We start from the raw sequence: 12121 nt of genomic DNA on the forward strand, positions 1-12121 counted from the left end.
TGATTCTGCAGTCTGCCCCAGGGCGTGGGGCTAGACGATGACTGGCAGTAGCCTTATACTGAGGCGAGGTGGGAATAGTGGGTGGGGGTTCTCCAAGGAGGGGAGACCCTAAGACTGAAGGGTTACTGGTAGGGGGCAGCACCCCAGGCACAAGGGCACCGGGGCCCAGGGTGGGACACGGGGGCCAGAGGACAGGTGGATCACCAGCTTGCAGAGGGCACTTCAGAGCTGGAATGATCTAATTACCGGAAGTCACCAGCAGGAGGCGCCACAGATGGTTATTCATCCAATTGGGTCTGGAGCCTTTCCCTACAAGTTTTTTCCCCTTGCTTGGGATAAAAATTGCAAATACAGTAAAAGCTGTGTTATCCGGCACTTTATCAACCAGAAAGCTCTATTAATCAGCATTTCTGATATCTCCCAATACAAATCTTCAATCTAGTAACTGGGACTAGTATACTGCCTAGGAGGTTATGCAATTGCAAATTCTGCACTCTACTTTTATGCAAAAAAGGCAGAAGACAAGTAAGCAAGCCAATATCAGGAATTTATTCAAAAAAGTAGCTTCCAGGGTGTGTCATAGGGTCATTACAGATTCAGCCCAATCTCCCACATCTACAATAATAAACTGATCTTGATAATGATGACCCTGAGGCACTGCAAGATCTGAAGTTCCTTCTGAATCATCAAAGAAAGATTAAATTATGTTCAGTATAGTTTTAGTGTTAAGTGTATTTTTAGTGATCTGGATGTACGCCAGGCACTGCCCATAGTGATATGTAATTTCATAAGATAACATACTGTATAGAAAATTTTACCTGTATATACCTAAGTGCTTCAAGAAAGCAACCACTCTGCAGTGCAGTACTACTATTGGATTTGTGAGTACCTGTATACTACTTTATACTTTATTCATTTTATTGTATTCTAATTCTTCGAAAATTGGTATTCCATTGGTAAGTATAACTCTCTGGGGAGCTGCAGCTGCGTCGGAGGCTGGGGAGAGAGCAGCGTGGCAGAAGCTGCCCCACCTCTTCCCTTCTGGCTCTGCTGACTGTGCTGCCTCTCCTTGCTCCGTCTGTTGGGGGGAGGGGCTGTGTCCCACCTCTCCCTCTCTATACCCATTCATACACCAACCCCCTTCTCTAGTGCGTCCCTTTTTTACTAAAAAAAATTCGGCTTATGAACGAGTATATACGGTAATTCCCTTAATTTCCCAGTCTGCTCTTCTGAAATAAAAAAATAGTTGACAACTTGGTTTTGATTATCCTTCCATTTACTTTAAACTGAATCAATTTGTGATCACTCTATTCAAGGTTACTTCCTATAGCTAGGTCTATGATGGCCTCACTACCTACCCAAAACAAGTTTAAAATTGTATCACCTGTTGCTGGTTCGGTGACTACTTCATGAAGAAAATGCATCATGACCAGGAATAACTAGGCCCTACCAGTATTAGTAGCATTTATTCTTCAATCGATAGCCAGAAAGTTTAAGTTTCCAATTATGATACAATTACTGATAGTATTTCTCTAACAACATTAAAGAGATCTCTATCCATATCCTGGAAATCTATAGCAACTGCCCAGCACTATCCTAATAGAACCTCTTTTGCAATCCTTCCCCAAACAGATTACTATTTCTTATTTCTTTACAGTTTATCATATCCTTATACTACCCCACCAGCATTTATGTATATCACTCCTAAACAGCACATATCCTTTAGTTTTGAATGCTGTTCCACCAGGTTTCCACCATGCCTTATATCCGATTTGACTTCCTGCACTATTTGTTCCAGTTCCTCCATTTTATTGCCGAGACTCCTTGCATTCATGCAGTTGTTTCCCTTAGAACTCACATAGTTTTCTAGCCAAACTAGAAATAGTCCTTTCACTAATTGTATCACCCACCTGACTACTATTCCAGTTGATATTTGTACTTTATTTCTCTTTGCTGTCCATACTCTTATCTTCTGGTGTTCCTTTACCTCTTACATCTTCATTTAGCTGATTTTCCTCTTCCTGTGTATTGAAGTCAGGCACGGAGATTACACCAATCTCTCACAGCCTCCTCCCCACATTTTCTAGTTTAAAGTCCTTCTTAACAACTGTGTCAGCCTTGATCCCAAAAGGTTAATACCCCAAGCACTCTAGTGGGGGGTCCATCAGGCGAGAATAGTCTTCCTCTGTGAATGCCTTGCAATGATTGATTAACCCCAAACCTTCCTCACAGCACTAATCCTTGAGCCACTTGTTGATCTTAATTATTTTGCTACACATTCACTCTCCTTCTGTAGGGTCCAGAAGTATCCCTCTGAAAGTCATCTGAGCTTCCACTTCTTTGAGCATCTTACCAAGCCTAACATAACTGTCCTGGATCCATTCCAGTGGGAATCTAACAGTATCATTTATCCCAAAATGCAGCACACTCGATGGATTTTTCCCCACTCCCATCAGGATCCTTTCCAATCTCAAATCCACATCTCATATCCTTGCTCCTGGCAGATAAAACACTCTTCTGTTCTCTGGATATGGTCTGGTGACAGGCCTGTCGTTTCTTTTCAGTATGGAGTGGAGTCCCCAGTGACACAGTCTCTTTCTGCTTTTGGTATAAATCTGTCTTATGTTCTCTCTCACAGTCACCTGTAAATAATCCTCATTTTATCTTGGGTTCTAGTCCATGACTATCTCCATTGTCTCTTCCTCCCTTATGCACAGACTCGCTTCCCTTCTCTTCTTCTGCACCACCACAACTTCTGTCTGTTTCTCTTCCTCATTCTCCAGTTCAGTAAACTTGTTATTCAACTCTATTTCACCTCCACTAGATAGTCTCTTCTTCTGCATTGTCCTTGTGGTCATGCTCTTCAATGGATCACCCTCCGCTTCTGGCAGTTCGCCCTCCAGGTCCTTTTGTTCAGCAGTTGTCCGCAAATCTTGAGTTGTCTGTACCACCTCGTCTCCATTATAACTTCAAATCCCTGTCTGAATTCCATCATCGTCTAATCTCGAATCCTTGGATCTTTTCTGCCAGGAATTCTAACTGGCGACATTTCATGCATAAGTAGCTTCCATCAGATACCCACTCTAGTATTATGTATGACTCAGTTTGCACATCCAACCATCTTCATGTCATCTCCTCTTCAGATCAATTCTAATGTTGCATCAGTAGCCATCATCTTCTCTTTCTAGTCCCTACTCCTAGAAAAAAAAAAAGACAAAAACCCTCCCACCTACAAACTCCCACAGAAACTCAGCTGTTAGCTGCTCCAATATTAACCAATGACTAGCTTTTAAACTAGTCAAAATAGGGCCAGGTCTACACTCAAAAGTTAAGTCGACCCTACTACATTGCTCAGGAGTGTAGACAGCATTAGGTTGACAGAAGAATTCTTCCATTGACCTGGCTACTGCCTCTCGGAGAGGTGGATTAGCTACACCAATGGAAGAACCCCTCCCAGTACTATAAGAAGTGTCTACACTGAAGTACTAGACTGGCAAAGCAGTAGTGCTGCAGCTGTGATGCTGTAGCATTTCAAGTGTAGACAAGTCCTAGGTCAGCACTACCCCCTTGTTAAGGGCTATCAGCAACCACTGGATCAAGTCACACACTTGGAACAGCTCACTCACAAATCAAAACTACACGTTCAGAACACAAAATCACCACTCGCCTCGCAGGGAAAACTCCCACAGAAACTCCACTGATAGCTGCTAGTTGTTCACTACCAATGTAAGGCACACTGTTGTAACACTACAGTGGTGGGTAAATACTAATGATTGCTAAGATTGGGTAAAACATGATCAACAGTTTTTATATTATAAAAATAAATAAAAATGAACGGTTTATTTTTTTCATAAGCCTTGAAATTGGAAATGTAAATACTTGGATGAATGTACTGAAATATACAGTGAATAAATACAAAAAGACAATAATTTTCCATTGTGGTTTCTGCAAATATGGTTGTATTTTTGCTGAAATGTTATTCTGCGACTCCTGCAGTACTTTGAAATAGTTTTCCTACACGAACAGAGATCATGGAGTAATTCTTCTTTCAACAATAGATATTAACAGGAATGGAGGGAGACAACTGCTGAAGGCAATATTTGCTGCTGAAGAAAGCCTTGGGAGACTCATGGGGATGGAGGTAGGGACAAGCTCCTTGCAACCAGTCTGAGAAGCAGGGAATAAGTATCTTTTGCTCCCTCAAAGACATCAACCTGTTGGAGGAGATGGAGCACAAGTACCCATTACACTTAAAGAACAGTGTATCTAGCCTTCATAAACTTCCACACAGCCATGGGGCAGGGAAGCAGCAGGAGTAGATTACAATGTAACCAGTTTTGCAGTCAGATTAAGGAACTCCTTAGGACATTCCTCCTCATGGTTTTGTGAGAGTCATTAAGAGGGTGTAGAAGGAAAAGAGTCATTTGTTCCCCAAACTCTCTACCCTGGCTAGGTGAAGTCAGAACACAGGTGCTTGTTCTCCTGACCCCACATGGATCTTTTTTAGCTGCAAATACTGCATCCTGGGAGGAGGTAACAAGACAACAAAAAAGCCAGAGTCCAGCCCTGCTTAAAAGCGTGTAAACTTTCAACTATAAATTGGTCACCTGATCTGAAAAAATGCACTTGGGCCATATCATACTGTTTCTATTCTTGGTTAATCTTCTCACAGTTGAGACACTTTTGAAGACTGAATAAAATCAAAGCACCTTACTCAATTACCCAATTAGTTTTGAATTCTGAGTAAGATGCTCTAGAATGGAATGACTAATATGAGAACTAGAAAAGGCTAGTTATTTCAAATGATTAGACAATTCAATGTGACATGTCTATAAGTTATCTGAACCATTGAAAGCCTGATTTTTGTAATTACAAAGTTAAAAACAAATGGCAGTGGGGGAAGAGACTAAGCATGCCAGCCTCTCATCCCCCACCCTATCTCCTGCGCAGCTAGAAAGCAGTGGAAGGGGTACCCTCCCCTCTCATCAATACAGAGCAGGTAGCCCCAAGGCAACTCCCACAGGCAGATTTAGCCTGTCGGAGAAGTAGACTTTGACAAACTCAGCAACCTGGTGATGTCATAAGAGTTCTGTAGGCAGGTGACCCCATTGTAATACATAGTACTTCTAAACCTCATTATTTCCTTTAGGTGAGTGCTTCTCATAGCCGGTCCACCACTTGTTCAGGGAAAGCCCCTGGTGGTCCGGGCCGGTTTGTTTACCTGCCCCGTCCGCAAGTTCGGCCGATCGCGGCTCCCACTGGCCGCGGTTCGCCACTCCAGGCCAATGGGGGCTGCGGGAAGGGCGGCCAGCAAATCCCTCGGCCTGTGCCGCTTCCCGCAGCCCCCATTGGCCTGGATCAGTGAACCGCGGCCAGTGGGAGCCACGATCGGCCGAACCTGCAGACGGGGCAGGTAAACAAACCGGACTGGACCGCCAGGGGCTTTCCCTGAACAAGCGGCGGACCGGCTTTGAGAAGCACTGCTTTAGGTGACTATGGGATCTTGGAAAATTAGTCTCACTCACTCCTTCCTCCCAGTACATGGTATATGGATTAACATGGAGTCTTACATAGAACGGAACAGGCTCATGTTTTTTTTTTACATGCTGCTTAATCAAACCTTCCAGAATTCTATTTGTCTACTTACTGGGACAAGTAACTTTTTACCACCACAAAAATAGTGGTAAGAAGATTTTGTGCCCAAACTAGTACATTTTTAAGACAATTTTGCAAGTCTGCTCCTTTTATTGTTCACTCATTGCCTTATATTCAGCTAGAGACCAGTGAACAGCATCCATATCAGCTTTGGGCTTGTCTACACTTAAAATGCTGCAGCTGTGCCACTGTAACACTTTAGTGTAGATACTACCTAAGCTGACGGGAAGGGTTCTCCCATCAGCTTAGGTAATCCACCTTCCGTTGACCCAGCACTGTCCACGTGGGGATTTAGATCATTTTAACTATGCTGCTAAAGGGTGTGGATTTTTCACACCCCAAGTGACACAGTTAGGCCAACCTAATTTTCTAGCATAGACTTGGCTTTGAAGGAATAATTAAGCATTAGAACAAGCAATCCTTTTACTAGAGATCAAGTGACTATTGTGACATTCCAAGAAGCAGAAGAGGAAGTGTCTCAGTGTTTTGGCTTTTTTTTTGAAAAATCTGGGATTTATTAAAAAAAAAACCCAAAATCCCACCCATAAAAACAAAATTGCCTAATCCTTTCTCCTTGTGGTTGCAAGTTTATAGCATATATTTACTTAACTCATATCTGGAGAAATCTAAGGTTGCAAGATACAGAAGGAACTATTGCTCACCTGTTTTGAAAGGGACTTCCACTTTTTAGCACCTGAAATGAGGGAGAAAAATTAATGTAATGAAATGGAATCAGTTAATGATTTATCCCCCTGGAAGGTACATATGAACCTCTTTCTTTTGATCATATATATGGGTGTCAGGAAGATGGACTCACCCATGCCCCCAGATCACCTCATACTACAATCACAGCTCTGCCAAGCTTCTCCAATTCATACCTCCATCATTCAATATAGCTACACCTAACAGTGAATGCAGCTGTAGTTGATACAAACTCCACACAGTGGCTATTGTCAGCTCCAGGAGAGCAGAGATAAGGTTGCACGGACATGTACCTTAACCCCATTTTCTGGTTTTCCAAAGTTAGAGTTTTGCTGAACTTAATGTTCTGGAAGAGCAAGAGATACCACTGGTCAACCTTAACTTTGCACTCGTGGAATTTTTTGTCAGAATTGTATAGCAATTAGACACAGCAGCTACAATGGAATTTAATTAATTCCTCATATTGAGATTTGAACATGACAACTTGGTTATGTTCATACCTCAGAAAGTCTGTGACAACACCACTATCCCCATAAGGTTTGGTATTATCAAGCCAAACATGTAGCAAGCTGGACAGTTCTTCACGTAACTTTGTGTTTAAAATCTTAAATCTGGATTACAGCCATCTCTCTACTGTACATCTTTTAAAAAGTTAAGTCATTCTGATATAGGCTCATTTGCATTTGTATTAGTTTGGGGAGGGGGAAGAGCAAGGACAGAAGAGTATTTTGAACAGAAAACATTTGTCAATCAAGAGAGATTAGTTTAGAATGGCAAGCTTGCCATTCTAGACAAGCAAGTGGAATTTTACATTGGGTACGTGAACACACACAAACCCTACAGCTCAGCATTTGGCTGTCTATAATTTTTGTTGAGTCAGATCAGAAGTTAAAAGAGAGCAAAACACAATTCTATTTCTTCCTCTTTCCAAAGTTTTTTTTTGAAAGTGTAAACATGTATCCAGGTGATAAAAATCATAGAATTACAAGCTTGACTTCTCACAAACAGTTTCAAATAATACACTATGATTTATTTCATAAACCCAATCCTTCACTAGAAATATAGGAATATAATTTTAAAGCTAATTGTAGCTTTTGTTTTATACTATAATTTTATTACAACTGTCTAAAGTTAAATGTTTAGTTATGAAAAATATTTCACATTTTTACCATACTACTATTATCCAATGTTCAGTTACTGTTTAATCAAAAAGGAAGTAAACACACTCTTGACTTTTGCAGGGTTTATAAGATTTCCAGGGTAAGTCAGTCACAATAGCTGTATTTATTCTACCAGAAATCTCATCCAGGTCTAGTATTATTAGCTTTTCTATATAGCAAAAGTAAATAGCTACTACTATTACTCTTCAAAGGGCATTTTTGCTTTCTGACAAAACTCAAGGCTCTTCTAGTGTTCATTCACTGAAAGTTTAAGTGTGAGTTCTGCCCTCCTATGTTCTCCATAAGATATATGAACAGCCCTTACAGGCCCAAATCCATCGCAAGTTTAAAGCAAAAAAAAAAAAAAAAAAGATTAAAAAATGCAAGACATGATTTTATTTAATATTTAATCTTTGATTCAAAAAGTCATCTTTCCATGTAATTCTATATTCAATAGAACAGGGCAGACAGCTAGTAATCTCTTCAAAATGATAACAGTAGGAATAATAATAGTAACACAAATAATTAATTACTTTACATCTTCACAGCTATATACAAATTTTAATTAATTAAATGCTCACAACACCTCTGTGAAATATTAGTTCAGTGTACAGAAAAGAAAACAGACCCAGAAACATTACAATAGCTGTGTTCCACGTAGCAAATCCAGTAGCACATCCAAAGTCCACACAGCAAATGAGGGAGTAAAAGATTAGAACTCAAATGTTCATGGAATCAGAAGCTGGAAATGGGAAAGATCTAATACCTGACAGTCATCTAGTCCTTCCCCGCCATGGCAATGCTCACTACTGTACATTTGCTAGCCTTTCCCCTCTCTAATTTTAAAATAACTCAAACAGCAGGACTACCACCTTAATTTCATCCTCTTACATTTAGCCACACAATCTTACGCTATCCCTGTAATAATTACTTTCAGGTCTGAAGTCTCCTAATGCTACTAGTTTTGTAAAGTTAATAAGCAAGTCTGACTGCATCTCTAAGGGTTTATAGATTAGCAGGATGTGCAGATTAGTATTGTCTCTGGCCTCAGAGATTAACTACATGAATTCAAAGGATTTTGATTCAAATAAGGTTTACTGCATTTGAGCTCAGAATGGAAAAGCGGCTACTCCACTTCAGATTCTCCTCCCTTGGTGTATGTCAATAGCATATCCTGGGAGAGCTAACACTGGACTTGCAATATCAGCCAAGTGGACTTCTGCGACAGATCAGGTAATGCACCTCACTGGCAATAATATCATGGATCGTGAATGATGTAAGGCTTGATCCTACGCTATCAGAATCAATGGGACTTTTGCACTGATTTCAATAGTAGGAGGATCAAGCCCTTATTGACTACAGATCTTATGATGAGGATGAAATCCTTGTGTTTATCTATTTTGGATCCATGTGTGGTAGCTGGCTGCTTATTGCACCAGATTGGAGGTAGTAGTGTCTGGTGATCTTCTTTCCAAGCTTTCGATAATGTTCTCTATTTCTTTTTCCTCATATGATTTATACTGTGGAGGATTATAAGAAGCATGCTTAATTGGCAATGACAGGAATTAACAGTGTGTTGGATAACTAGTGTGTCACCAAACTACTCAACTCCCAGAATGACTGAGTGAAAGTGAACTGTTGGAGAGATCTGGAGCTGCAACAGCTGTTCAAGATATGATACATGTGCTCAGCACCCCTGAGTACTGTGTTACTGCTATACTGTGGGAAGCCTCTACTTCAGAGTATCTGAAAGTGGTGTTGCAAGTGGGTGGCTTTATATAAAGTGAGGCATTAGTCTGTTTGGAGGATGGTAGAGGAGTAGCCGCCTAAATCCTGATGTAAAGCTGGTACTTGATGTTGTCAGAGATGCCAATCTTGCTCTGAGACTTTTAGGGATGTTAATTAAAAAAAAAGGGAGGAATTAGGGAGGTTGCTTGGACCTCTCCCCTCTCTTAGCCTCCCCGTGGGGAAATCAGGACGTCTCCCTCCTCCCCTTCCTATCTAGGTCAAGGGGGGAGCCTGGGTCCACTCCTCATTGCACTCCTGACTCCCACTTCCAAACAGGGAGAAGGAGAGGATCAACCCTTGGAAAGCTGCCCTTCTATGCCACTAGGACTCTTTATTATGTTGACCAGACCCAGGCCTGGATCTCCTTCCTGGGATGATCCTTGTCCTCTTCTCACTCCTGTCATTTTTCTTCTCTTTTCCTCCACCATCGCTGCCTCCTCCTGCCCCTCCGGCTTCTCCTTCTCTGCAAACTGTGTAGTGAGAGTCTAAACGGTGATTGTCAGTGGGGTTGAGGCACTGGATTCACCACCAAAGCCTCTGACTACATGTTGAGTCCTAACTGTCCTGTGTGGACTCTGCTGGCTCACTCTAGGTGCCTAGAGTGTCTTACTGTAGTTGGGCAAGGTCCACACAGAGCAGTTAGAGTGCAACATACAGCCTGTGGCTGGGATGGTGAATCCAGTGGTGCCCCAACCCATTCAAAATCACTGCAGCTTACTTCCTATCAGACTGTCACTGCATAGTTTGTGTATATGCCAGGATTACTGAAAATCAGGGATGATTGGCATCTCTGCATTGTGAAAGGGGCTCCAATTTATTTCCTCTAAGTCAGGGAAAGGTTGGGGAGGGACAAGAAAGAAAGAAAATGTTAAATGCTGCTTCCTGGGTCAAAACTTCAAAGTTTTGGAAGTTCAGCTGATGTGCTGGTTCTTGGCAATGGATGGGAGTCTCTGGGCTACTCTCTGCTGAGAGGGTGGAGGTATTCCATCGACTTAGTCCTCATTAGTGGAAGGACATTATATCTTTTTTTCAAGAGTTGTCATGGTAGATGAGGAAATATCTTTTATTGGACCACCTTCTGTTGGTGAGAGAGACACGCTTTCAAACTTACACAAAGATCACCAACCTTGTCTCTCTAATATCCTGGGACCAACCTGGCTACAACACTGCAAACTTCAAGAGTTGTAGCAGTTTTGATATCACTTGATTCAGACAGCTGCAGCCTCTTTTGTGCTGTTGCTGCTCAGAGAAAAGGGAAGGAAACTGTAGTCTGCACAGAGTCTTTCAAGCTCTACTTAAGCTGCATTAACTGGTTTTGCCAGTTCCCTGGTGATGGTTTCAGCACAATTTGTGCTGTTGACTTTAGAAAGAGGGACTTTGACAACAACTCAAGTCAGTTATCATAAATCACTCCTAAGCAACACAAGGCATTCACTTTCCCCAGGAGTTGTGAATGTTGCCACCAGAGCTCAGCATTCCAAGTTTGAGCGCCAGAAAATCAAGCCAGTTAAGAATGTTCTGTGTTTATACAGTGCCTAGTACCCTGGAGTGCTGGTCCATGATTAGGGATCATAGGCATTACAGTAATACAAATATTATAATAATAAATATATAGTAATGTTGTGTCCTACTACTCAGTCTGCCTGTGCATTTATTTTATTGGTGTTGAAACTGACATTTATAACAAACCAACTAAAGATGTGTGTGAAAAAGTGGAAAATAAACTATCAGGGAGCTTCTTCTGTGAATTTGTAAATGCAGAAAATTGATTCCCGCAGGGTCTAAGGTTCTTGCTCAGAGTGTTATTTGCTCTTTGGTCATGAGATGCCTTACACAATCTTGAAAGAGTAAAAAATAAAAACAAAATAGATGACAATTTAAAATGGTGAAAACTGCGATACAAAACTGTCCTAGACAGTGCACAGGAAAAAAGCACTATCTATACCGAAAAGGACACAAGAGTTCTACAGCAGTACTAGCATATTCAAAAAGAAGCTGGAATTGAAATTGTTAGTCCAAATGGACTTCAAATTTTGCATGCCTATTATGCAAGGTGTACTTTATAAGACAATACAAAATGTTTAACTAAAGACTTCTAAGGGATTAAAAAGGAATTACAAAATTGGCTTTAATTTAAGGGCAATCAGTATGAGGAAAACCTACAAACCTTCTGGATACCATTAAAATGAATTCTGGAATTCTCCATTCTCCTTTTGGATCCTCAGCAGTTCCTTTTCACATCAAGTAAGACAGAAACAGTAACTTAAAATAAGTTGAAAGATAACATGCATCATCAGCATTTAACACAGGAACTTCATCCATACAAAAATCCTACTTACGTTTGGGTGCATCACTTGTAACAGACTGAATGAAGTCATGTGGGGTCATATATAATTGGCCTTCAAATTCTAAACTGGCAAATATACGAAACCGTTGCTCTCGAGAAGTTGCATAAAGGTCCAGATCTTCAAGGTCTGATCTGCTTTCTGAGATCTTAACAGACAAAAAGAAAATATGAAGGAAAAGTTGTTCTATTGCATTCACCAATGTCTTCAAGACTCACTATAAAGCAAGTTGTAAATGGAAGAGGTGTAAAGTTAAATGCATGCATAAAAGTTTTGCAGGATAAGGGCCTAAGGTTACCAACAGGGTCCTATTAATTTTATTTTCAACCCCCTGTAAGTTTCAACAACAAACGTCCTTTAGACATTAAAACTGGCAAGCTTAGGACAAGTCTACACTTAAAATGCTGCATCAGCGCTGCCTCACTGATGCAACTGCACCGTTGTAGTGCTTTAATGAAGACACTCTATGCA

At 41.0% G+C, this 12121-nt stretch overlaps 1 protein-coding gene across 9 annotated transcripts in view; it reads right to left on the minus strand.

Moving 5' to 3' along the window:
* Positions 1 to 12121, minus strand: part of MICU3 (mitochondrial calcium uptake family member 3) — a 120628-nt gene that overhangs the window by 78075 nt on the left and 30432 nt on the right. For all 9 annotated transcript variants that reach the window (XM_042841925.2, XM_065598023.1, XM_042841924.2 and 6 more), the window contains exons 2-3: positions 11645 to 11798; positions 6318 to 6349 (exon numbers count right to left, since the gene is read on the minus strand). In XM_042841925.2, coding sequence (XP_042697859.2) covers positions 6318 to 6349; positions 11645 to 11798 — 186 coding nt within the window. The remainder of the gene's footprint in view (positions 1 to 6317; positions 6350 to 11644; positions 11799 to 12121) is intronic.

This window comes from Chrysemys picta, chromosome 5 (genome assembly GCF_011386835.1).
Source record: "Chrysemys picta bellii isolate R12L10 chromosome 5, ASM1138683v2, whole genome shotgun sequence".
Taxonomy (NCBI): Eukaryota; Metazoa; Chordata; order Testudines; family Emydidae; genus Chrysemys; species Chrysemys picta.